The following is a 27,308-nucleotide window of genomic DNA, read 5'->3' as shown; positions in this document are numbered from 1 at the left end:
TATTTGGTGTACCTCCCCCAAATGAATTCATAACAATTGCTGCATGAGTCTTCACTTTTATTACAAAATGACGATAAGTTTGATCAAAATGAAAGCTTGCTCGCAAGTTTTACATGAATATTCTAGATACAGTCTCCCAATTCATACTTTGATATTTCATTTCTTAACAGGATGCTGACTTTCTCATTACACTTTCTCATTTACAATCTATTCCAAGGCAGAGCATGTTAATAGTTCATCTTTCTTGCAATTAGAGCCAAATTTCCAAGTATAACTGAAACATAGAGACAACCTTAGCATTTAAGGTTAAAAATCTTTCTTTTAAATCTGTTTTTAAGGAGATAAAATTCTCAATAACCAGCCCTTATTTTTTTCCCAGAATCTTGTAACTGACATGATTTGCAGTCAGTCTTTTTCCCTACACTTAAGGCTACAAATCTCTTGCATGAGTTGCAAAAGAATTCTAGACCACTTAAGTAAAATAAAATAAAAATTAAAAAAAAAATAGTTCTCCAATAAAAAGTAAATTTTAAAAATGGTAGGAAAAGTTTCTATGGTATACTACTAATTGACATTTTCTACTATTAACTAAACAAATGTTACACAGAAACTGGGAAGACAAATTATCAAATACAACAAGCTTATGCTATGTTTACATCCTTCAAAAAAAATAATTCCACATTTCTCATATAACCAATCTGAAATTTACATTTTTTCCATCAGGTTGGCGGTGGAGGATAATACTGTCCATAATTCCAAGGATTCTGATAATTATACTGAAAAGGTAAAAGTAAATATGTCAGCATACTAGAATTATAGCTATGTTCCACATATAAAATTAAGCTGTTGAAATTGCACCACTAAATCAGAAAAGGAAATATACAATATAGACCTACAACGAAGAATAAATTATGCAGACTTACCTGATACCAGGCACTGTAATTATATGCAGCTTGATTTGCCTGTAAATCCCCATCAATGATTTGTGTTGATGACATATCTTCTGTGTGTGCTTTCTTTTCTTCTGGTTCTTCCGAACTATGTGAAAAGCCAAAATAGAAACTCAAAATAGATAGGACCTTTCCTAGACAACTATGCTGTGTACTTTTGTCTTAGTTAATGCTTTCAACCATCTTTTGAGAGCAAGATGCTTGCTATTCAGAAGGTAATCAGTGGGGGGTGGGGGAGGGGTGGCCTGGCTAAACAAACTGTGGTAAACAGACTGGAGACTAAGCCCAGTTTACCTTTCGTTATGGAGCAATCTCTGAAACTTCTCCATCCTCAGAACTTTACCTCCCATTTCTGCCAAGGAATGTGACCTCTAATATATTCCTGAGATGCTATCGAGATTAGCTGCCAAGAGCATAGATGGTACTGATCCCTGTCCTCAAAGGGTCAATAGCAGTCTGCCACTCCAAGTAATAGATTTAAGATTTTTCAAAAAGGTAAAACAAAACCCCTTTCCAATCTGGCCTTTGACTTTTTAGCCTTCTTACTCTTGACAAAATCTACAACTCTCCATTTATACAGGGTGACCTCATGCTGAGAAATTACATGCTTAGTTCTTTCTTTATGCCAGAGGTGGCAAACTAGCCTAGAGTCTGTGTTTCACTTGTCCTTGATGTTTAAAAAAGACTTGTAAATTGGGGATGGTGGCAAATGCCTTTAATCCTGACTAAAACTAGAGATTGTCTACACAACATTCACGTTTCTGCATAACCTGTTACAGCTAAGCACTTACGCCGTAGATGAACAAACTTTGCATCACAAACTTACCTCCAATTCTTTATAGAAACAAACCCCACTGTGCTTGCCACCAGATTGCCCTGAACTGTCACCCTAACTATAAGGATTTCCTTAACTACAACCCTCAACTTAGGGCCAGTGGCCCAACTCTAAATGGCTTTCCAACTCTCAGTCTCATCTCCAGGTCCAATGGAATCCTCATTTTGGGCCTTGGAGAGTGGTAGGCTGAAGGCAATCTTCATACTTGCTTCTAAGCTCAACCATTCATGTTTTTTTTTTCAAGCCATAAAAGTACATGTTTTAAAGGGAATTTTCATATTGAAATGTTTTAAGCATCCCTTCTTGATTTATCAGGAAATTACATACCCATTTTCAGCTTTCCTTTTTAAGGAATCCTGTTCCTTTAGGAGTGTTTGATGTTCATCATATGCATTCAGAAGCCTGAAGAGGAAGAAAAACAAAATCCTTTGGGATGTATAAAACATTTTTTAGAAAGATTTAAGTTATTTCCACATAAGAAAACAACTTATATAAATTTGTAACTGGGCTGTTTGTTTTGTCTTTTAAGACTTAAATCTTAGTTCTGATATCCAGATGCTCCATACCTACATGTTTAACAGCATACATAGTATACCTTTCACTGAACCAGTAATTTGTTTGGATATTACTACCAAATCAAAATGATAGCTCATTTAATTTTGTAGGTGCCAATCCTAAGAATTTGCTGTTTACTGCTGATAGTACAACCTCTGAACTGCATCAAGATCCTAGTTCTGGCCAGGTGTGGTATGCATGCTGTTAACCCTAACAGTCAGAAGGCAGATAGATCTCTGAATTCAAGGCTAGCTAGGGCTCGCTTCAATTTAAAAACAAAACAACCCTACTTGGTTCTGGAGAAGTAGGTTCAATGGGTCAGTGCAGTGGTTCTCAACCTTCCCAGTGTTTCAACCCTTTAATACAGTTCCTCATGTTGTGGTGACCCCAACCATCAAATTATTTTCATTGCTAAATTAATTTTGCTACTGTTATGAATCATAATGTAAATATCTGATATGCCGAATATTTGATATGTGACCCCGAAAAGGGGTTGAGAACCACTGGGTCAGTGGGTAAAGTACTTAACTACCATGTACCAGGCCTTGGATTCAATACTTAGAGTACGTCACATACGATTCCACTCATACACGTTACTGTTAACGTATTCTGTTACCATCGCTGTGTTTCTCTTCATCAGACTCCAATAGGAACTAAATGAAACTACCTCTTCTAGGAAGCATGACAAATCTATTTTTATCCATACAGATCAAGCATATGTCAATCCATATACTTTTGTAGAACCCAAGAATCATACTATCCCAATGAAAAGCTAGCATTACATAAAGTCAGTTTTTCTGTATACCTTCTTCAGTGTAAAATAATAACTGTAGAGTATATAAGGTAGTTAAGAGCAGAAACTATGAAATAGGGTCTAATTTCATCCTCCTAATACATGACTTGAAAAACTTGGGTATCTGAGTGAACCTCTCTCTACTGACTAAAACAACAGTACCTGTATCCATTTAAATGGCTATGATTGTTATACTATATAAATACAAAATATTTAGCATGATTTCAAGAACTGAAATACTAGCTGTGTCAAGCTGTAAACTTACCATCAAAAACATGCACACATATGTAGACACTCAAGTTTAGAATGGTTTCAGTGGGAATCACTGTAAATCATATCAGCAAAGGCACATACATGCCTATTAGGCACTGGGATATTTACTTACTAGCAAGAGAGAAAGACTGGAACTTTACCAATGTTCTAGGCAGTATTTCTACTTTCCAGGTTACCAAATTTAAATCTGAAGTTTAGATCTTATCCTCCCCTTCCCCCAAATCTACAGCAAACCCTTACATCATCCTCAACTTGTAGCCTTTTATGATTCAGGAGGATGAGTCCAGTGAGCAAGATCTGTGTGACCACATCTACCTTCTTTTCCAAGCTGAGATTAGATGGAATTCCTTTTCCAGACTAATCCTATCTTAGCTGTGCATGTTGCTGAGGACTGAATTCAGTGTCTTATACATGACACATAGTCTACCACTGAGCTTTACATCAACTACAGCCACCCCACCTACCTACATTCATGTGTCTCATAGTTAAGTTTCTATCTCATTTCTCTTTTTGCAGGGCCCACATGGTGGAAGGAGAGAACTGAGGGCTACAAACTGTCTTCTAACCAGAGCATATGCATACACAAATAACACTCATTTAAGAGAGGAAAATGGTTTTGAAGAAATGATAAAGCTTAAGTCATATTAAGCATACACATATTTACAAAACTGAATTTACCTCCACTTGTCTCTGAAGGAAAAGTAGCCTTAAGAAACACTTTTAAATTTAGCATTATATCCAATAAGGTAGTTCAGCACCTGGTGACCTGAGTCTAATCCCTAGCGCCCAGGAAAAAGTAAGAGAAAACCCCATGAAGTTGTCTTCTGACCTCCCCACATATATTTTGGAACACATGCACTCTCTCCCATACATATACATCATATATATAAGAAAAATATTTTAAAATAAATTTAGCAATGTATTAATGTAACCATCAAATTATCATCACAAAATAACAATGCTCATGTTCCATTAAAAAATATGATGAATTTAAGATCTTACTTATTAACATCTGAACCAAAATCTTCAAGGAATTCCACTTTTCTCTGAGAAAATGTAATTCTCATTTTAATAGGCAATGAACCATGAATGGCCTTGTCAAAGCAATTGAGGATACTTTCTTCATTTTGTTTGAGATCACAACTGTATTCCATTTCAAGTAAATTGAGGTATAACTTTGTGTTCTCCTGAGTAAAAAGCAGAATCAATTAATAACATTCCTACAATATTTTAATTAAAGTATAAATGTTTAAGATTAAAATATAACTCATGTCAATATTTTCAACATGTATATAATGAAGTGAAACATATTCTTCAGGACATATTTTTTCCCTGTCCTGTTGGACTGGACAGCAGACAAGTACTCTGTCACTGGGTCACAATCCCTATGCTTCTTTAGCAACACTGCTGGGTTGTGACACTACTCTATTATTCCCGCACTGTGCAGTATGTTGTTACATGCTAACCCATTAAAGCTCAATATCCTATGTTAGTTACCTGGACTTTGCCTAACATGAAAATTTGATATTAAAATACAAAAAGATAATCTGTATATTACACCTCTACTTGGGACTATAAATACTTTAATTACAAACTTGTATCTTCAACAGGCCCAATACAGCTTAAAATCTACAAAATGAAACACTTCCAGTACACTAGCTTTTAGTAACTCTTATATAACAGGAACTTTTTTTGGGTTTTTTTTTTTGTGTGTGTGTGTGTGTGTGTGTGGTTTTTCTAGACAGGGTTTCTCTGTGTGACAGCTTTGGCTGTGCAATGTAACTCGCTTTGTAGACCAGGCTGGCCTCGAATTCATAGAGATCACCTGCCTCTGCCTCCTGAGTGCTAGGATTAAAGATGTGCACTACCACTAACTGGTAAAAATAACTTCTGCAAAAGAAAATCACTATACTACTTTGTTTGATACGGTTATGCTTTTGTTCCTAAAGGATTCTCCCAGGCTCTTTATTCTATTTAACAATCATTAAGTTTCTAAAATTTCTAAAGTTAATTACAAAGACCACAATATTTACAATTTTAACTCACTAATCATAATTTTCTCAAACTTTAAATTCAAAGTAATTAGGAAAAAATGTTAAAAATGGCAACATCAGTTTAGAGGGACTGTTGTCCTCATTTAGTAATAAAATATATTACTGTATAGACCAAGTCTTTCATCATGGTTGCCAAAGTGAAGAAGTACTGGCTTTTTATGGAAGATGTTGTTTAAAACATGCGTACCTTATCTCTTTCGATTGCTTCCAAAAGTACCTTTCTTGATTTTGGAAGATTTTTTTGTATTTTGAAAAGATGTCGGGCTAGTTTAATAGCATAAAATGATGACTCATTATTTGATTTGGCATTCTTTATAGCATCTTGAAGCAAATGTTCAGCTTCTTCCATATTTCCATGCCGTCGTTCTAAACTTACTCTTCTCAATCGAACCATTGCCAGTCCTAGAACACATTCTTCAAACGTTCTCAAGATAGTCCTGGCTTCATTAATGTTCCCTAAAACAGTAATTATATGTTTATACTTTTGTTTAAATTTCCAAAATACACTTTACATCACTTTTGTTTAAATTTCCGAAACAGACTTGATATCAAGAACTGAAAAACATTAGCCCACAGACTAAATCTAGCTCTCTATTTAGGGGGTTGTGGGGTTGTTAAGCAGCCATGCTTATTTTGTACTGTCTATGGCTGATCTTAGATATGATATGGCAAGGTTGAATTGTTAAGGAAACAACATAGCTTTTATAGAATTAATCAAATTCTTCTTTGTACATCCCTCAGTGCAGTAATTCCATACTGACAAAGTGCCAAAGTATCATTGAGGAGCTGGAGATAAGATTCAGCATTTAGGAGCACCAGGCTCACTTCTCAGCACCCACAACTATCTGTTAAGCACAGTCCCAGAGGAATCCATGCCCTCTTCTGGTCTTTGTAAACACTTAAGCACAGATATGCATGCAGGTAAAACACCCATTCATTCACATAAAATAAATTAATTAAAATAAATCAACTGAACATTCTCCTTCTTACCCTGCTGTTCCTCAAAAGCTGCCCAAAGCATATGTGCCATGGGTTTCTTTGGAAGATGAACAGTACACGCTCTGCTGAAGACATGCCTTACTCCTTCAATGCTATGGTTTTCCATGTACTTGGCATACTATATACAGAAAAGAGGAAATACTGGAATAATTTACAGTTGAACACGTGATTAAATATGTGACAGAACGATAAAATTCTATTTGTAAACCCATTCAGCACCTTTATTGAACCACTAGACTAGTTTCTGTAAGGAAGGACGAAGAGAGGCAACGAGGTTGGCATATGCAGCAGTCAAATCTGGTTGCAAGCAGACCATCTCCTAATGCAACAGATATAGTTATATGAACAACATTCAACAGAAGTACAAAAAAGGTTAGTCACTAGATCAATGTTTATAATATATTCAAGTTAAACACTATGTCATTTTCTTACCTTAATCCAAAACTCCTCATAGAGGGCACAAGATATGACACATCTTTCAAAGAGAACCACAACTCTTTCATGAGTCCCATTTTCAATTTCAAATTCTAAGTATTCTTTCCAGTTTTTTAGTTGGGCCTTTTCCAAAGGTTTCACATGAAAATAAGGTCTTTTAATCTGCAAAAAAAAATATTGTATGGCAATAAAAGTAAACCAAAGTCAAAATATTAAGTACAATTATATAAATAATTTTCATTACAAAGAATAAAATTTTAAATTCATTACTAATTTTTCAGGGTGGAAGGGGCTTGAGATAGAGTCTCTGTAGCCCAGGCTAACCTCAAACTCCCAGAGATCCGTTTGCCTCTGTCTCCTAAGTGCTGGCACTAAAGACTTATGACACTACACCTGGCATAAAATAGTTTTTTTTTAATTAAAATTATTCAACCTCCATGAGTTTGACAATGGAAAAGAACACATTTTCCATTTATTGAGTCTTTTCAAACAATATGTATTTTATTTTTACTTAAGTGTATGTGCACCTATATGAGTTTATGTACACTACTTGCATGCAGGTACGGGTGCCCAGAGTCCAGAGAGTGTGGATCCTCTGAACTGCACTGACATTTCTGAGCCCCCTACAACATGGGTGCTAGGAACCAAACTTGGATCCTCTACAAGAGCAGCAAGCACTCTTAACCACTGAGACATCACACACCAGTCCTATTTAGTCATTTTTATAATAATAGTGAAAATTTTATTCTTTATTACTTATTTTTAAATTGATCCATTTTAACATAGTTATATATGGATAGAAATGAGAGTAGACAAGGAGACCATTAAAAGAATTATTCTTTGATTACTAAGGTAAACTATATTGTGCATTTATCAAAACTATTTTACAGCCAGACACAACACAATAGACGTATAACTCCATTCACAGGCTGGGCCATGATAGGGTAATTTACAAAAACAAAGCTATATTAAACTTAAGCCTAGGGCTACAGAAGCTAAACTGCAAGTGAGTTAAGAAGGGTAAGAAGAACTCAAGAGGAAAGGCGAGAAAAATATAATCAAGTTGACTATGCTGATGGTAGTACATATCTGTGAACTACTGAACTACATACTTCAAAGAGGCAAACTGTTTGACATGTGACATATACCTTACCAAATCAGTAAGAAAATAGTTAAATTTGCAAGGAAAAAAATATTATTCACCTATAATGGATGGATTATGTATTTATTTTTGAGATGGTGTTTGATGTAGCACAGGCTGGCATAAAACTTACTGGATAACTGAAGATTACTTTTAATATTTGAACTTTTTATCATTAGCTTCCAAGTGCTGAGTTATAAGATTTGGCACCAAACCTGGTCTAAATGTGGTGCTGGCATCAAACCCAGAGATTCATGCATGTTAGACAGGTAGTCTACAAACTGAGCTTAATGCCCAACCCTTATAACGGCTGTTTTATCTAAGGTATAACTCAATAATCAGGAATCTTGCATTTGAAATCTGAATGCAGTAAGATTTTAAAACTGGTCATGGAAAATGTTAAATACAATTGAGACGCATACCTTGAGTTATTACTTCTACAAATAGAAAGAAATATTAACAATGGTTTCACTGCTATAAGAAGAAATCTTATTTTTAAAATTTGAAGACTTATAAAACAAAACACTTACACCTTCTTCAAATGTCCACCTCTTACTAACTTCATGCTCATTATAATTAAACATTTCTTGATGAATTTCAATGATTCTATGTCTCATGTTTTCTATTTCAGTAATTAGCTTGGAAAAAAAGAAAAAAATCTTGTAAGTTACATACTGAAAATTCTCAACATCACACACTTTAAGTATCTTCTACAGATATTTCGTTCTTCAGTAGGGAGTTTTTAATTGTTAAGTGTTATTATTTTAAATACAATTGTTTGTTTGCTTTGGTTTTTGAGACAGGGTCTCTATACATATAACCGTGGCTATCCTAGAACTCATATGGAGATTGTCCTAGAACTAACAGAGATCCACCTGACTCTGCCTCCCAAGTGCCATCATACCCAGCTTTAAGTATGATTTATAAAAGAACTTCAAAAAGCCAATTTCTTATGTAATTTTAAAAAAAGGAATAGATTACAGTCAAAGTAAAATCCTTTTTCTAAACTAAGTTACTTCCAGTCTCATGGTAAGACTTTCTCCTTTAAATTCATACTTAAATCATACTGACGTAAAGGCCCTGAACTTACTGCCCTTCCACATATGCTACCTAGTTTCTTATGTACTGAACATATGATTAAAAAGCTTACCTTTGCTGGGTCAGTTATGTCTTCAATTCCTGATGGAAGGTCATCACCAGGAGGTCCATCATCACCACTGTGTCCATTTACAGAAGCTAATTCCCTTCTCAACTGAATGAACTGTTCACCAGTTAAAAGATCTCTAGGCAAGTTATTCTGTACATGTTCTTTAAATCTGAAGGAAGAATTAAAAACCACATGTCAGGTACCTGCTACATATTATTCCTTCAATTAAGCAGAGAAGCAAATCAGAATATCCTAACATTTCTTTTATTCTGTATTAAAATCCTACCACTTAATATATATGTATATGTATGTATTTAGTTTCCACTCGGTCTTTGCAGTGGAATATAGAGAACAGATACACAAATTCCAACTCTAGTATTCTCTGTGATTATTGGATTTTTCTCTTCTCCCAATCTTAAATCTATAAAACAACATATCTACTTTGCAAATTTAAATAAAACACAGCTAATTCACATTAAAGTGATCATGAAATGTTTACATTATCATCCTACCTACCAATTACTCCTCCATACATTTCTGTTTAACAACCTAATGACACAGGCTTCCTTAAGGTCACCAGTTACCATATATGCAACATCAACGGATATTTGTTCTCCAGTATACCCTCTATCTTCAACATTTGAGCCTGCTAACCATGTTTTCTTACTTTTAGAATCTTCTTCACAGCTTGGTTTGTGAGGTACCACTTTCTTGGTTTTACTCCAAGTCACTTTCTGATTGCTGCTTAATTCTCTCTCAGGTCCCAATTATTACCTGCCCTTAAGGTTATGTTCCCAGGAATTCTCTTTTAGTCTTACATTTTTATACACTTTCTGGCTAAAGTCATTAAAAGAGCTTGAAGTAATTACTGTACCAATAAAACTTAAGTCCAAAATTTTAAAATTGCAGATTACTATATCCAATTGCCAAAAGTCTACAGAAAAAGAAAATGTATAAACTAGTTTCAAACTAATGTATAAAAACTTAAACTTTGTCTTTTGAGAAACTGACTCACTAGCTGACACTGGCCTGAAACTCAAAATCTTTACTTCCATCATGGATTATAGGCCATGTACCATCACATCCAGCTAACACATTTTCAAGAAAATGTCATTTCACTATTTTATCTAAACATACTATTTCAACACCCCAAATTTTAACTAGAACCACCAAAAAAGAGCTCAAGTATCTTCCATCTTGATTTTAATATGGAATCTCCTATACTATATTTATTTATTGGGCTTTCTGTTTTTTTGAGACAAGGTCTATCTATAGCCATGGCTGGCTTGGAACTCTATGATCTGCCTGTCTCTACCTCCCCAGTACTGAGGCTAAAGGCATGTCTCACCATGCCTGCCAGGCTGCCTAGAACTCACTATATACCTGAGGCTGGCTAAGAAATGATCTCCCTCTCCCCACCACCACGTGCTATCTCCCAGTCTTTCCCAGTTAATCATTTACATCCATGGGATAATAGATCCTACTGATTCCGTTTTCTAAATACATCTTTTTGACCTAACTTTTCACCTGAATAAAGGTGTCTTCCAACCTCAAGTCATGTAATTTCCTTCCTCCAAAGTTACTAAAAACATTAAAAACAAAACAAAAACAGTGACATAAGCAGAATGTGGTTATGACATACGCCTTTTAATCCCAGCATTGGGGAGGCAGAGGCAATCCAGTACTAGAAGGTAGATAGCAGGATTCCCCAGGGCTCGCTGGCCTGCTAGCCTAGCCAACAGATGACCTGGAAATCAGAGTGTGAGACCCTCTCTCGGAAAAGTAAGGTAAAGGGTGATGAAGAAAAACACAGAAGGGCTGGAGAACACTGGCTGCTTACTCTTCCAAAGGACCCAGGTTCGACTCCCAGCATCCTAACTGTACTTCCAGTTCCATAGGCATCAGGAACCTATGTGGTACATAGACATACATGCAGGCAAAATACACACATAAAATTAATTTCTAAAAGACAGAAAAACACAGGACTTCAGCCTCTCAACCTCTGACAAGCACATACACATTTTCCCACCAATATGTAAATAATTAAATTAAAAACACTAATACTGATGAGTGTGGTAGTATATATCTTTAATCCTAGCCTTAGGAGGCAGAGGCAGGTAGATCTCTGAGTTCAAGTCCAGCCTGGTATAAAGAATGAGTTCCGGGACAGCCAGAGCTACACAAAGAAACCCTGTCTCAAAAAATAAAAACTCAATCTAGCAGGATACTCATTTGAAAAAAGATTTGGAGGACTGAAAAGAGCTCATTAGTTAATAGCATGCACCATTGTCACGGAATATCAGAGTTCAGTCCCCGGCACCCATGCTAGTTGGCTCACAACCACCTAATTCCAATTCCAAGAGATCTGATGCCTTCTTCTGCACTCCACAGACAACGGTACTCATGTGCACATATCACCCTGCCAAGCCACAATTTTTCTCTCTATATATATACACGTATGAAAGATTTGGAAGGACTGAGAATATAGCTCAGGGATAAATAAAGACTCAGAAAACACAGATTTCTTTAAATAAATAAATAAATAAATAAATAAATAAATAAATAAATAAATAAATAAATAAATAAATGAGGTGGGGGGGAGACTGTCTGAAGGGCCTTATCTCATTCCCAGAAGATTTTTCTGTTTCCAGGTAATTGTGAAATAAGCAGCTTTGAAAACCAAGTACATTCTGCTTCACCTAAGGCACTGAAGTAAACCCAAGTGACCATAGGCACCTTTAAAATTGCTGTTATGTGGAAGGCAGAGGAGCTCACGATCCCTATCCCTGAAGAGCTATTCACAGTTAATGGTTTCTGGGGAAGTCAGTTTTCTTTAAGTATGGCTGGCCCCTGGTAGGTTGACCATACTCCAGTGGATGACTTTATATGCCACGAGTGTATGGGCTATATATTAAGAAAGAAAGTAAAACAAACCAAAACAAAACCAAGCATTTGGTTGTGTGCACACACATGCGTACACAAGACGCACACACGCATGCACTACAGTTGAGAGGGGTAGGGAGTAATTAAGGGGTAATTATGATTAAAACATAATGCATGAAACTTAAAAATATGAAAATTTAAAAAGCAACTTTTCTAGTAGCAGAAAGCTAGTATTTCCTTGATTAAGGTCTTGTAGACATAAATGTCATTGCATTTTAGACAAGAATTAGTCTATAAAAAAGCCTTGTAGGGGCTGGAGAGATGGCTCAGCAGTTAAGAGCATTGGCTGCTCTTCCAGAGGCCCCAGGTTCAATTCCAGTACCCACACAGCAGCTCACAACTGTCTGTAACTCCAGTTCCAAGGGATCTCACACAGATACACATACAGGCAGAACACCAATGTACATAAAATAAAAATAAAACAAACAGATAAAATAACACAAACTGTAAAGAAAAAAACCTTGTCTTTGGCCTTCATTTGCACAACATGCATATTTATCAAGCATTGCCAAATACCAAGTCTTGTTTTAATAATTTATTTCAGCAAGTGTGTGCCTAGCTCATTATCTTCTAGAAAGCTGTCTTTTTTAGCTCATCAATAATAAGAAACAAGAGACCAACCTACGATGTTTCTATTTATATTTTTCTTCCTAGTTCCTATTCCCAACACAAGTCCGTGTAACTTCTATTTTTAGTAGATTTATATATAGTAGTTTACAAATATCTCATTACATTTACCTGTGAAATTCATAATACCATATAAAAATTTCAATATATAATACTACTCCTAAGAATTAACAAAAACCCACAAAATAGCTGGGTGTGATTATATACACATGTAATCTCAGCACTTGAGACAGGAGAATCACAAGTTCAAGGCCAGCTGAGATAAAACAGTCTCAAAAGAAAATAACCCCACACAAAGTACATATGTTATGTACACATACTATAGAGTTAAAAAAAAAAAAAAAAAGAAAACGGCAAAGACACAATCTCCTACTTATTTACTTTCTGGGTTCTGATCAGTGAGGATACCTTGCAGCAGGCAAAGACACGTGGAGCTGATCATGTGGCACACACCTGCAACCACAGGACTCAGGAAGCAGTGAGGAAGAGATGCAAGGTCAAGGCACATGGGTGCCACACAGTAAGTTCTAGGCCAGCTAGAGCTACCTACCTAGTAAGACCTTATCTCAAAAGAAAAAGAAAACAAAACCAAAACTACACATGGAACCCACAGTACACAGAAATTTTTTAATGGTACAACGACCTTGAAAAGTTATAGTACTTTTTATAAACAAAATTTATAATTTTTTATAAACAAAAAATTCAGGGTGTAAAATTTAAATGGAATTATACTTAATTTGAACAGAGATAGAAAGAAGTTAACACCTACACTACAATCTCTGCTGTTCTGGATATGTTTGTGAACATCAGGAATATACATTTTGTAAATCATTAAGTTGTTAAAAACAAACAAACAAAAAAAAGCAGCAGCAGCAGCCAAATAAGATTAAGGTGTGTGTCTATAATTTCAGATTTGGGGATGCTGAGTTAGGATTAAAGACTCTTCGCCAGCATGAGAAACACAGTAACACACTATCTCAAAAAATTAAATAATATAAAAAATAAGCACTTAATATTTGCCAAGCACCATATAAATTTAGTATTACAAATAATAATTTATTAAACTCTGTTTTCTCATTTCTTCACTGCTCTAAAGTACCTCAGATATAAAATGGACAAAGAAAACTTTCAAACAAAACTAGTAAATTATTACATTTCATAAAATACAAGTGAAATGTCAAAGTTAAGGCATAAATTTTGATTCTCTAGAAAATTAGTTTCATCTACTAAGATCCTATACAGCATTTCAAAATAAACTGTAATGCTCAATATTGGGAACTGATCACATAATGTTAAACAACCAAAGATATTTCAAAGAAAAGATCTTTCCACATACCTCTGAAAATGATGACTGTACAGCTGTGTTGGAATACCAAGAATCCGATCATACACAGCTGTAACTTCTCTCAGATTTCCCTGTTCATTTTCCCAGTTTATATACATTTCCCATAGTTTGTCAGATCGAAAATCTGTTCCTGCAGCTAGAACAGCATGCTCAAAAGTTCTGAAAAATTAAATTACTCTTAAGTTATCTTCTCCAAATAAAATCACTTCTAAATATTATTACTAAATTTAGAAAGTAATATTGAAATCAAAGTTATATTCAGTTGCTTCCTAGGCAAGCATGGATTAAAAAGTAGAAGGAATCATAAAAGAATTGTTTAAAGGAAGAATAAGTAAGAAAAAACAAAGGGAAAAGATGAGTGTAATGTATACATTCCAAAGTAAGAGGAACATGGTAGATGAAGTATCTGTTATGTATTTGAAAAGTCCTTTAGGACAGAGAACAAAACTGAAGATTATAGACAAACTACCTCAATTCAAGGAACACTCCAGCAAAAATGACTGTAACAAGGGACTCAAACTACTATATAAACTAATGAGAAGTATACATAGAACTCTCAAAAGTATCTTTCAATTTTAAAATTTCGGCCGGGCGGTGGTGGCGCACGCCTTTAATCCCAGCACTCGGGAGGCAGAGCCAGGCGGATCTCTGTGAGTTCGAGGCCAGCCTGGGCTACCAAGTGAGTTCCAGGAGAGGCGCAAAGCTACACAGAGAAACCCTGTCTCGAAAAACCAAAAAAAAAAAAAAAAAAAAAATTTCATTGTGGAAGCAAGTATTTTTTTACGCTATTTAGCTAATCTCAAGAGATATCTGTTTAATCGCTAGATCTGACATTCAATAAACAAAACTTCATGACTTGGGAGATGGCTCAGCAAGTTAAGTGCTAACTACATAAATGAGGACTAGAGTTCAAATGTCCAGAACCCTTCTAAATAGTAGGTGATGGGTATGGTAGCCTAGCCTTAATTCCAGCACTAGGAATGGAGACACAGGGGATCCCAAGAGCAAGCTAGGTAGCTTTTAAATAACCTAAGTGGCAAGTTCTGGGTCCAACTGAGATCCCATTTCAGTGAATAAGTTGTCAAGTGACTGAGGAAAACACCTAAAAAGTCAGCTCTGGGATCTAACACCCAGTACACATGAAAATTAAAACAAAAAACACTTTTTGGTGCATAGTTTCAAAATAAGCACCTTAAAAAAGAAAATCAACCAAGGGCCAGTGAGTTTCCTCAACAGGTAAAGTCACTTGCTAGCAAGCCTGAGGACCTGAGTTCAATCCTCCAGACTCACTGGAAGAGAACTAACTGACCTGTGACATAAACCTCTCCCTACATACATATTCATAGATTTAAAATATTATAAAAAGTCAAGTGAAAACAAAACAAACAACTAGGCCCTTTTACCCCAAACAGACCACATTCCCTAAATTATCTTATAATTTTAACACAATCTCAAATTTTAGGCAGAACAGAAAATTCAAATTCAAAATTTATTTAGTATAAGATACAAATATTTTTATATAAGGGTAATGTAGTTAAGCATTTCCTGAAATTATCATAAGAATTTGAGACATAGTTTCCTGGGCACCTGGCATAGATATGGTATACATACATGTGTGTAAAAAGCACTTATTCACACAAAATGAAAGTATAAATTATTTTTTAAACAGATTAGTGTCCAAGAAAGAAAAAAACAGAAAAATGAATGTGTGAGAATTTAATGTATATAAAAGGAGGCATTTTTTTTTTTCTAATTTATTTTCTCTTTCGGTTTTTGAAGACAGGGTTTCTCTATCTAACAGCTCTGGCTGTCCGGGATCTCGCTCTGTAGACCAGGCTGACCTTGAACTCACAGAGATCTGCCTGCATCTGCCTCCTGAGTGCTGGGATTAAAGGAGTGAGCAAAGCAGGCATTTTAAATCAACACAGACTGAACTATTTAGCAAAGGGAAGGGTTAATGTGTATGTCAGAACAGCTAGATGAATGACAGAAAAGTATTTAAAATTAAAAGTACAGGGCTTAAGAGATGGCTAACAGTTAGGTTTGATTCTCAGCACACACAAGGTGGCTTAATCATCTGTAACTCTAGTTACAGGCGTGCCAACATCCTTTTATGGTCTCCACAGACACCAGGCACACACATGTTGCAAAGACACACATGCAAGCAAAAACACCCATATACATAAAATAATTCTTTAAATTAAAAATACAAAATTTATATATTCTTGGCAAGAAAGACACAAAACTCAGAATCCAATGACTTAATTTTTAAAGACAGGTCTCCTCATGTAGCCCTGGCTAGCTTGGACTGCACTATGTAGACCAGGCCTACTCCAAACTCACAGAGATCTGCCCGCCCATGCTTCTAGAGTGTCAAGATTAAAGACATGTGCCACCATTCATGACTGAATATTTTAATACATTAAGAGAAAAAGTATAATAAAAAGACACTGAAAAAGTTTATTACTTTTCTTTTTTAGTATTTTCCGTATTTCTATTTATGTGTGTATGTGTGTCTGTATGAGTATATGCAGGATCCAGAATGCAGCACTGGATATCCTGGACCTGGATTTACAGATTGCTATGAGACACCTGATGTGGGTGCTGGAAACTAAACTTGGGTCCTCTGGAAAAACACACAGTGCTTTTAACCAGTAAGTCATTTTACCATGCAAAAAACAAAGTTTAAAGACATATTAGTACTGAAGAAATGTTTACTATACAAAGATAAATTTTAAGTGTCCAAGTGTGCATGTGGCAAGCATATGCATGTTTATATGTAAGAAGAAAGATGTTACTTCCCTAGAACAATCTCAGTGAATCCAGAGAATTGCCAGACACTGAGGAAAGCTGGGGAAAGAATGACAACATAATAAAGGCAGAAGGGTTAGATGAAAGTCTGATTAATCTTTGGTGGGGAAGCTTTAACTCTGACCAGCTGTGAGATTTCAGAACTTGGGTTTACATTCATCAGGCAAAATCAGCTGCTCCTCCTCTGAAGAAATTGCTTAGTGTAAGCCTTAGACCAACAGGATTTCTCCGACAAAAAACTGAATGTCTTTTATTTTTTATTTCAAGTATCCTCTATGAAGAAGCTACTGGCTATACTTCTACAAGATGGGCATAAACAAGAAAGAAAAGGATCTATCAAACTTCAATAAACAGAGCCTGAAACCTAGGAATAAAGTGAAGACATTCCTAGAACCATGGTGATGAGAAAATCCAAAACTGTGTGGCAGAACTAGATGACAGCATGGAGTACAGACTGCAGAAGAAGAGAGACAGCTGCACGAGGGTGAGGGAAACAGAAATGAAGTCTACAGATCATCAAAAGATCTGTTTGGAAAGCTGTAAGAAAAGCCTTTTTCTAGACAAATGACAAACATGGTTGAGGGAGAAGTAGTAACCCCAGGAAAAAGACGACTATTAAAAATGAGTATGATAAAAAATACTCAGACTCAAAATGATTAAAATACATACACATAATGAACAGATTTACTAAAACCTATCCTATAGCTATGCTGAAAAGGTAAGAAATGGGAAAACAGAGTATATGCATGCATTCTTTTTAAAAGCAATAACTGCTCTAACCTGCTGAGCCATCTCTCCAACCCTAATACAGGCATATTAAAGGAAAGTTGGGGTGGGGATGTGAAAAGGCCATGGAAAAGTGACTATTTTCATGAATTTGTGAGAGCGTAAAATTGATACCATTTTTGAGGACCATTTGATAAAATGTCTTTGCAAACATGTTCTATTTTTAATGCATTCCATAAAATACACTCGGAGACATTTCTGCAGCACTGTTTCCTATAATAAAAATTTGGTCAAATAAAAATAGGACTTTAAAGGGAAGTTCCTTGTCTGAGCATCCTGCATAATGGGTGTTAACAGCTTAGATGCAAGATTGTAAAACATCAGTAGAGAACTTCTGCCCTCCGGGGTTCTCCCATTGTGCTGTAAGCCTGTATTTAAGACCTCTTCCCTCCTTCAATAAACAGCATTTGGCATTTAAAAAAAAAGGAATATTTAGTACAGTTGTTCCTGCTAAGAGGCTCTTGATAGCACCTTCATTATCTTGAGAGTGGGTCCTTTCCTGAAGTTTTTAATTCTTTGAAAACTTGGTACTGTTTCAGCTGAAAAATTAGCCACACTATTAAGGAAAGCTGGTTAAGAAACTGAAAAGTAATGGCAAGCTACACTGGATAATTGTGGATTTCAGTTGTTCTGTAGCAGTTGAATTTTGTGCTTTTTCCCCCTGTATATGTGCTGGTTCTATTCTCTCCAATAAAACTTCATTTTAAAAAAAAAATAGGACTTTAACATTTTATTTTTGCAAGTTAAAAGAATGTTTGGGAGAGATTATAAAACATCCTGTTAAAAACTTGAAGAATATGTAAAATTCACATACAAATTTGTATCTGGAGGCACAGACATTAAGACATTAACCGTGGGGCTGGAAAGATGGCTCACTTGCTGCTCTTCCAAAGAAACCAGGTTCAATTCCCAGCACCAACATCGTAGCCCATAATTGTCGGTAACTCCAGTTTCAGGGGATCCAATGCCCTCTCTGGCCTCCTGGGCCACACCAGGCACACATGTGATATACAGGCATACATGCAGACATGAAAAAAGAAAGCTAACCAACTGCCTTAGCCAAGCGGTGGTAGTACATGCCTTTAATCCCAGCACTCAGAGGAGACAGAAGGATCTCTAAATTTGAGGCTAGCTTGGTCTACAGAGAGAGTTCTGGGATAGCCAGGGATACAAAGAGAAACCCTATCTTAAAAAAGAAAAGAAAGAAAAGAAGCGGGGAGGTGGTGGCGCACCCCTTTAATCCCAGCACTCAGGAGGCAGAGGCAGGCGGATCTCTGTGAGTCTGTGAGTTCGAGGCCAGCATGGACTACAAAGTGAGTTGCAGGAAAGGCACTAAGTGACACAGAGAAGCCCTGTCTCGAAAAACCAAAAAAAAAAGAAAAGAAAAAGAAAAAAAAGACACTGACCACAAGTGAGCAAAATGTAAACTTGTAAAACTAAGTTAAGGGGGTGTGGAAGAGGAAGATTGTATTTTTCTTATGCAATAAAGCATAAGTTTATTTCATGTGCTGATTTTTAAATAGTAGGAATGAAGCAAATAAATATTAACTTCCAGTTTAGCATTCATGAATAGTTTTCTTATCAACATCTGAACACTCATCTAAGTATCTTAAAATACATTAAGTATCAAATATTACCATACCCTCTTATTGTACTGTTCGTCTCAGGATCACCAGGGTCCAATGTTTCTTTTAAGAAGTTTATATAATGTATCCAAAGATCAACACTAAGAGGTATTGCCTGAAGCCCCCGTCGATAAACCTAAGAAGAAAACAATAAACTGTACCTCAAATATTTAATTATTTCTTAAAAGAGAGGCAACACTGTGTTATCCGGTGAACCTTAGAAATACTAATTACTGGAATTTTGTTTAAATAATCTACCATTACCATTTGGGTGGAGGTTGGATAGAACATGGCAATGTTCTGATCCCCACGTGCAGAGTCTTGATCTTCAAAGCGCAGCAGTCCCTGCATTCTGACCGGGTTGTGTGGGCAGGCTTTGGGTTACAGACCATAGGGCACAGACCCATTAGAGCATCAATGACAGCGTCTGACCAAAAATGCAATAAGACGTAGCAAATGTGACTAGCAAACCAACTCTATTGTTTGGAAATTGAGAAACAAATGTAAGGGAGAGAAAAGCCCTGCCCTACTTGTTAAGCTGCAGTGTAATACAGAGGCTTGCACTGCAAAGCTTGACAAACTGTAGAGGTTAACGCACCTGCCAACAAAGAGAGAAAACATTAGCTACAAATGCCACAATAGTGACAAATGCAAATAAAATACCCTATAAAAAATGTCTGATCATAAATGGTAGGTACTGCCAGCCAGAGAAAAAAGAGTGTTTGTTATTAATTGGCTTACAGTACCTAACAGAGAAAACTGTATTCATTGATGTACGCACCTCATCTGATTGTTTAATGTTGTCATGTCGCTTTTCAAGGTCTGCATACTTTTTCCAGTAACCATAGCAATACGGGTAGTGTATGAAAAATTTGTCAAATGCTTTCCTGGCAGCCATCAAGTGATTCTGATGAAAATAAAACAAAGTGTTTAAACATCTTAGAAGTTTTATCAAAGAAAGAATAATTACTAACTTTGTCAAATAGCAGGGTAGCTTTTTTTCCCCTCAGCGCTGGGGATAAACCCAGGCTCTCACAGATGCTGGGCCAGTGTACTCCACCTTACTTAAGTGCACTCCCATATCCCCAAGGTAACTATTTCACTAATTTTACATACCCACACACAAACCTCAATTACTACACAATAGTCAGCATTATGTCTATGGACTTTACACAATGCATAATCCTATGTAATTTTCAAAGCTAAAATATATGCTTCTATCATTATTGAACTTAATCTGAAGATTATTTAAGAGATTGAACTTTAATTACAAAACAGAAAGGCTTGAATCGATACTACTGGATTATTCTGTCCCTCTTACATACACCATTTAAATAGTTACTAACCTCCTGTTCTACGTATTGAAGCAAATATACCCAGCCTGTAAAATCCTGAGGATTAGTTTCTACTGTTTTCCAAAATTTCTCAAATTCTGGAGGGAAGTTTCCTTCTGTTTCTGTCACTGGAAGGTCCACAGCACTTGCCATTTCATTTTCTTCTGTAGATGCATTCACGTTGGGAGAACCATCAGGTGATTGTTCCATCTCCGTAACATTCATAATCTCAGTACTAAAATCTGGATGCTCTACTACTACCTCTGAACTGTTGCCTGTGCTGCCATTATCAGAGTTTCTGTACTCATCCATGTGAGAGTTTTGCATAGCTACTTATTTGGTCTTCAGTTAATGATCTGCAGAAACACACACACACACAAAAGGGAAACAGATTTCAAATGCTAGTGAACTTATTTGTCATGACCAAACATTTTTTTCTGTAGATTTATTTTTTCATTTTATGCGCACGAATGCTTTGCCTGCATGCATATATGTGCACCATGTACATGCCTAATCTCCAAGGTCAGAAGACAAGGCTGGATCCCCTAGAACTAGAATTACGAATGGTATGAGACACCACGTGGGGGCTAGGTACTGAATCTGGATCTTCTGTGAGAGCAGCAAGTGCTCTCAAACACTGACCCAGGTCTCCAACTCCACACTTTTTAAAACCCTGTCTGCCTACTACAAATACAGATAGGAAAATTAGCACATTTTATTGATTTATTTGTCTACAAAGAATAGAATTTATATTGATAATATCTATCAACCCTCCTGTCAGTCTCCCAAGTACCTGGGATTACAAGCAGGTGCCACAAGGCCGGAAATACCTGGCAATAGTTCAGGTGTACCCAACCTTTTGATACCGTAACATACCATTATCATCTACAAAGATAATGAGAACTCTGCAACCGAGTTAAACTCCCCCTCCCCCTGCAAATTTAACTCATGCAATATTTTAAGTAAGTCTACTATTTTGTGTTAGACTACTATTCTCATATTCATAGCTATCCTCAGACTCATATGGTCCTGAAGACCATACTCTGCACACATCTACAAGAAATTTATTTGCTCACATGATATTTCATTATGCCAACAAGAACCTGGCATTGTGTTAGCTCAGTGGTTTTCATCCTGTGGGTTGGAACTCTTTGGGGGTTGACCGACCCTTTCACAGGGGTTATCTATTTGAAAACACAGATATTTACATTACGATTCTTTGTTTATGTATTTTTTCTGGTATGAGTACTCTGCCATGTATGCCAGAGAGAGCTTCAGATCCCATTATAAATGGTTGTGAGGAACCATGTGATTGCTGGGAATTAACTCAGGACCTTTGAAAGAATAGCCAGTGGTCTTAACCACTGAGCCATCTCTTCAGCCCTACATTACAATTCTTAACTGTAGCAAAATCAGTTATGAAGTAGCAAAGAAAATAATTTTATGGATGGGAGTCACCACAACATGAAGAACGGTATTAAAGGGTCACAGAATTAGGAGGGTTGAGAAGCACTGTGTTAGCAGCTTGCAATTGTCAATGTTGGCACTTAATTTTCTTGGCTAATCCCTATTGACTACTTCATAGATAAAAGTCGTTTAAAGAAATGCTCAAATGCAATCAGGAAGAAAATGATCGGCAGAAGCACACTAGTATACTGTTCTTTTTTAATGAGAAAAAGCAAAAGCTTTCCCAGAGCCTTACAGCATTTACAGTCTCCTAATCCCTTAACTGGAATTGAGTACACTGCTGCTTTGGACTGTTTTCTATTAGTAAAGATAATGTAAGAGGGATCGTGAATAGGTAACTCTTGTCCACTAGATATCACAGAACTTTTCAAGAAACATTCAGCATAACCCCAGATCCTTATTTTTTTCTAGTCAGTATTTGCCCATACTTTTATACAAACATGTGTACGCCTGAGTGAATGTTCGGGTACCATATGTGCGCAGGTGCCTGAGATCAGAGAGGACACTGAATATCCTGGAACTTTAGTCAGTCAGCAGTGAGCCACACAGCATGAGTGCTAGGAATCAAACTTGGTTCCCTTACAAGAACAGCAAGCACTCTCATCCATATTGCTTTTGTAATAATTACTATCTCTCCTATACATCAGTGTTTTTTTTCCAAGCTAAAGACTGCTTCAAGATAGCTTCTGATTTCTTTAAACAGAAAAAAAAAGCAAACAAAAAACCCCAAAAAAAAAAACAGAAAACACCCAAGTCAGGCAGGTACAGTGTCACAAGCCTCTATTCTCAGCTTTTGTGAAATACTTGCAGGAAGATCAAGTGCTCTATAATGGGCTACACAGGAAGGCCCTGACTGAAAAGATAACCAACTGTGTAATCTCAGGACTCAGGAGACTCGATTGGGTTACATAAAGTCCAGCCAGCTTGAGTTATATAGAAGACCCTGTATTTGGGCTGCAGAGGTGGCTCAGTTTTTTTATAGCATCTACTGTTTTCACGGTGGGCTGCTTATAACTACCTTCAACTCAGCCAGGCAGTGGTGGTAGCGCACGCCTTTAATCCCAGCACTCGGGAGGCAGAGGCAGGCGGATCTTTGTGAGTTCGAGGCCAGCCTGGTCTACAGAGTGAGTTCCAGGAAAGGCATCAAAACTACACAGAGAAACCCTGTCTCAAAAAAAAAAACCAAAACAAACAAACAAACAAACAAAAAAACACTACCTTCAAATCCATCTCCAGGGGGTATCCCACACTTCTGGCCTCCATACCCACCTGCACTGACATGCACGTACCACCAGAGACATACACACAGAGGAAAAAGGAAGAAAAAGAAAAAGAGTATATATGTACGGCACATGCTGAAACACACACACACAATTCAGCTCATATAGACATCTTCTATTTTGAGTGCAGTAAAAAAAGGTAAAATACTGCACCACCACACTATTGGTACAGATGAACAAATCTTACTAGATTATTAAATTTAGGGAGAAAGGAGCTTTGTATCCCTAGAAACCTTTGAACAGATGACATATCCAGCCCTAACTTGGCAATATGTTATTCCTCAGACTGACAAAACTCTTCATTCCTACAACTCACCACACTAATGGTTTACTAAGCATACTTTCATATGCTATGACATTTTCTTATAAAATGATAGGGATGGCAGACTCAAATATGTAAGGTAGGTATATATTACATGGAAACACAATCCCTCTGCACTGTAAATTCAATATTTATTTTATTTGGGGCCTATTAAACACTTACCTAACAATCAGCATGCCATTTTAAAAATTAAAAGAAATTTTAGAAAATGACTTAAATGATGAAAAATCATTAAACACAGTTCATTTGACTTAACATCTTTTTTTATATGCCCATGGAAGCACATAAAACACTATATCATTGATTGTTACCATAAACCACGTAAGTAATATATATATAAACTGAAGTCATTAGCTAGCTAGCTTTACAATCCACAAATTACTCCATGTCTCATCCACAGATGAGTCATCTGTGGCTGTTAGAAGAAAAGGGGTTATTACAACAAGTGGTTTTGGCAACCTGCTTTTAGAGACTAAGTAGCATGTTCACAGACAGACCTTGTTTCCTCATTTTAAACAATTATGTCTCAGAAATTGAACTTTGTTTATATATTTACAACGTCTGCATAATCTTCAGAGCTTATGTCTTACACAGAATTTTTTTTTTTTTTTCGAGACAGGGTTTCTCTGTGTAACTTTGCGCCTTTCCTGGAACTCGCTTTGTAGACCAGGCTGGCCTCGAACTCACAGAGATCCACCCGCCTCTGCCTCCCAAGCGCTGGAATTAAAGGCGTGCGTGGCGCCACCACCGCCCGGCAGAATTCTTAACACATAACAGAAGATTCTGCTTCTCCTTGAAAATGCACAAATCCGAATTTTATAACTTGATTCACAAAATCTTTTTTCCTCAATTCAACTCTAAGATACAAACAGCACCATCTACTGAGTCTTTAAAATGCAAAATGGTTCAGCAGGTAAAGGCACTAGCCACCAAACCTCAGAGGGAACAGTGTAAGTTCCAAATTTTTAAATTCTAGAATGAGGTTATAAACACGAGGGGGAGGGAGGAAGGGATTTAACAGCTGTTGCTCATTTTTCTCAAAAGACTTAAAAGACTACCACGGCGCCCAAAGCACTTAAGTCCCAACCTAAGCTTTCTTGTAATGCACCGTGCATTCTTAGCGCCCCCCTTTCCATGTGCAGCAGCTGCAAATTTTAAAGCATTTCCGAATACATTCCATTAGTTTTCTAGTGTAAGTTCTTGAATAGAAGGCCGTATCAGTATCAGGCCAAAAAGGGACATCTGAATCGGCATAAAGCTACATAGTATCATCACTGCATCCCTACTAACACCTTCCACCGTACTGTGAGCTCCGAGGAGGAGGATTTATTAACTAAGACTCTCTTAGACTGCGGGCTCCTGATCACGAGAGGCAAAAATCTATAGACGCAGGCTGTTTAAAAAGGATTCTTTCACGTGTCTTTTCACATAGGCTCTTTCGCGTGTCCCTCCGTCCGTCCGCCCGCCGCCCCCGCCCCTACTCCCCCCAAACCGCTGGCCTACGGTATCGGTTTCGCAGTGACCCATGTCCTGGCCCTCAAGAGCCTCTCCACTTCCCGTCGTGCGGGCCACGCGGGGCCGCGGGTCCAGGGAAAGACGGGGTGCAGCCCCCACGCCGAGCGGGCTCGCCAATGCAGGCGGAGGCTCGCTCCCCGCCCTCCCGCCGCAGCCCTCGGGAGAAGCGCCCGCCCGGCGCCCGCCCGCCCGCCCGCCGGCCCGCGGCGCCCACCCCAGCCCGGCTCTTCCCAACAGGTGGGACCGGGAATCCCGGCAACGCGCAGCCAGCCCGGCGCCAGGCGCCCGCCAGGCCTCGAGGCGGACGAGCAGGCGAGGCCGCGGCCCGGTGCGGCCTGGGGCGCCGCAGGCCCTTCCCTTCCCGGACGCCTCCCTCGCCACCCGCTTCCTGGGGCGCCCGCCCGCCCGCCACAGCTACCTCAACGATGGACGCCGCTCGCTGCCATGAGCCGAAGCCCGGGCCAAGCTCGCCGAAGATGGGACTCCCAACGCCTCGGTCCGCGCAGCTCCCTCAGCCACCGCCGCCACCAGCGCCGCCGCCTCGTCGGGGGACACACTGCGCATGCGCCGGCGACTCCAGGGGCGCCGCGGTCACGTGGTGCTCACCGCCTAGGCCCCGCCCTCCGTGGTCTCCAGCCGCGGATGGCCCTCCCTGCAGTCTGCGTTTCCAAAAACCTCCAGTACTCGCTGCCCAACTTCAGCCTCCAAGAAAACCCCTGAAATATCGTCATCCTTTTCCTAACTGCCCAACTTTTACCCATAAAAATTTAGCAGGAAACGGCCAGAAATTCAGCCTAAAACCTCCAAACGTCAAGACACTATGGGGTTGTAATAGACACAAGTATTCTGAATGTGGAAACCTCATGGGCTTGGGAGTTTGAGGCTCTCCTCTGGGCAGAGAGAGGCAGCTCTGTTGACGGCCTTAGCAGCCCTCTTCGGTTGTCCTGTCTTCTCCGGGTAAGACTGTAACAACTGCCGGGCGGTGGTGGTGCACGCCTTTAATCCCAGCACTCAGGAGGCAGAGGCAGGCAGATCTCTGTGAGTTCGACAGAGAAACCCTGTCTCAAAAAAGAAGAAGAAGAAGAAGAGGAGGAGGAGGAGGAGAAGAAGACTGTAACAACTGAGCGAGCAAATGTTTACTTATCACTCACCAGTCTCCTGACTGGGGTTCAATAAAGTCACAACTGGGTTTAAATCCTTCTCTCTAGAATCAGACTCCAGAATTTTTTTTTTTTTTTTAGGTTTTTTTTTTAGTAGCTTTGCTCCTTTCCTGGAACTCGCTCTGTAGACCAGGCTGGCCTCGAACTCACAGAGATCCACCTGGCTCTGCCTCTGAGTGCTGGAATTAAAGGCATGCACCGCCACCGCCCGGCCAGAAAAAAAAATTTTTTTTAAGATAGCTATTACTCTTTTAGCTATAAATTACTTTGACTGCACCTCTGCTCCCGAATAACCAATTCCTCCCCACATTCTGCGTTTCATTTCCATTGAATGATCACACCTTTCCCTTTGCCTCTCCGTTGGGCACTTTTGGAGTCTCTAAAAATCAGCAGCTTCTAAGTGTTTATCATCTGGAGGAGCAATGAAGAGAAGGCACTATATTAAGATGTATTTATTTTACACGTCCGTTTGCCTGCATGTATATATATGGATCACAGGCTTGCAGTTCCTACGGAGGCCAAACGAGGGCAGTATTTAACAGTCACACCAGCCTTCTCACTGTTTTCCCCAAACTCCCAATAATTCAGTGTTAGAGCTCTTAAGTGTCTAAAACACTCATTATAATTAGTCTAAAATGTGTTCCTCACCACTGAAAACATAAATTACTCAGGCATCGTGGTGCATGCCTATAATCACACTTGGCGGGTAGCGGCAGAAGAATCAGGACTTCGAGGTGATATTCAACTGCATGAGTTTGAGGTGAGCCTAGGCTACATAAGACTCAAAACAGCAGCAGTAGCAGCAGCAACAAAAAGAAAACCACACAAACCACTATAAAAAACAGATTGATCCGCCAGGCGGTGGTGGCATACGCCTTTAATCCCAGCACTCGGGAGGCAGAGCCAGGCAG

The 27,308-nt window shown here is 38.1% G+C and overlaps 1 protein-coding gene and 1 non-coding gene across 5 annotated transcripts; both read right to left on the bottom strand.

The window, feature by feature from the left end:
- Window positions 1-40: 40 nt before the first annotated feature.
- On the bottom strand, window positions 41-25,793 carry Prpf39 (pre-mRNA processing factor 39). 4 transcript variants are annotated; one of them, XM_052738603.1, is made up of 14 exons: window positions 25,656-25,793; window positions 20,666-21,009; window positions 20,101-20,226; window positions 19,337-19,455; window positions 14,089-14,256; window positions 9,186-9,351; window positions 8,566-8,673; window positions 6,892-7,056; window positions 6,451-6,577; window positions 5,648-5,916; window positions 4,409-4,593; window positions 2,113-2,187; window positions 924-1,038; window positions 41-776 (listed from the first exon to the last, which is right to left on the bottom strand). In XM_052738603.1, the coding sequence occupies exons 2-14, from the start codon at window positions 20,978-20,980 to the stop codon at window positions 720-722; spliced, it is 1,995 nt and encodes a 664-aa protein (XP_052594563.1). In that variant the 5' UTR covers window positions 20,981-21,009; window positions 25,656-25,793; the 3' UTR covers window positions 41-719. The 4 variants fall into 4 exon arrangements, with proteins under 4 accessions (XP_052594563.1, XP_052594564.1, XP_052594566.1 ...); XM_052738604.1 differs by having other exon boundaries at window positions 20,804-21,009; XM_052738606.1 differs by lacking the exons at window positions 20,666-21,009; window positions 25,656-25,793 and adding exons at window positions 19,584-19,746; window positions 19,850-19,917 and having other exon boundaries at window positions 20,101-20,211.
- Window positions 5,509-5,595, bottom strand: LOC128111371 (small nucleolar RNA SNORD127). Its single transcript, XR_008218615.1, has one exon. It is a non-coding gene; the product is annotated as a small nucleolar RNA SNORD127 (small nucleolar RNA).
- Window positions 25,794-27,308: the final 1,515 nt, after the last annotated feature.

This window comes from Peromyscus californicus, unplaced genomic scaffold, assembly GCF_007827085.1.
Source record: "Peromyscus californicus insignis strain IS unplaced genomic scaffold, ASM782708v3 Scaffold_15__1_contigs__length_86483966, whole genome shotgun sequence".
Classification (NCBI taxonomy): domain Eukaryota; kingdom Metazoa; phylum Chordata; class Mammalia; order Rodentia; family Cricetidae; genus Peromyscus; species Peromyscus californicus.
The sequence above is the reverse complement of the archived record's forward strand: the minus strand, read 5'-3'. Positions and strand labels throughout refer to the sequence as shown.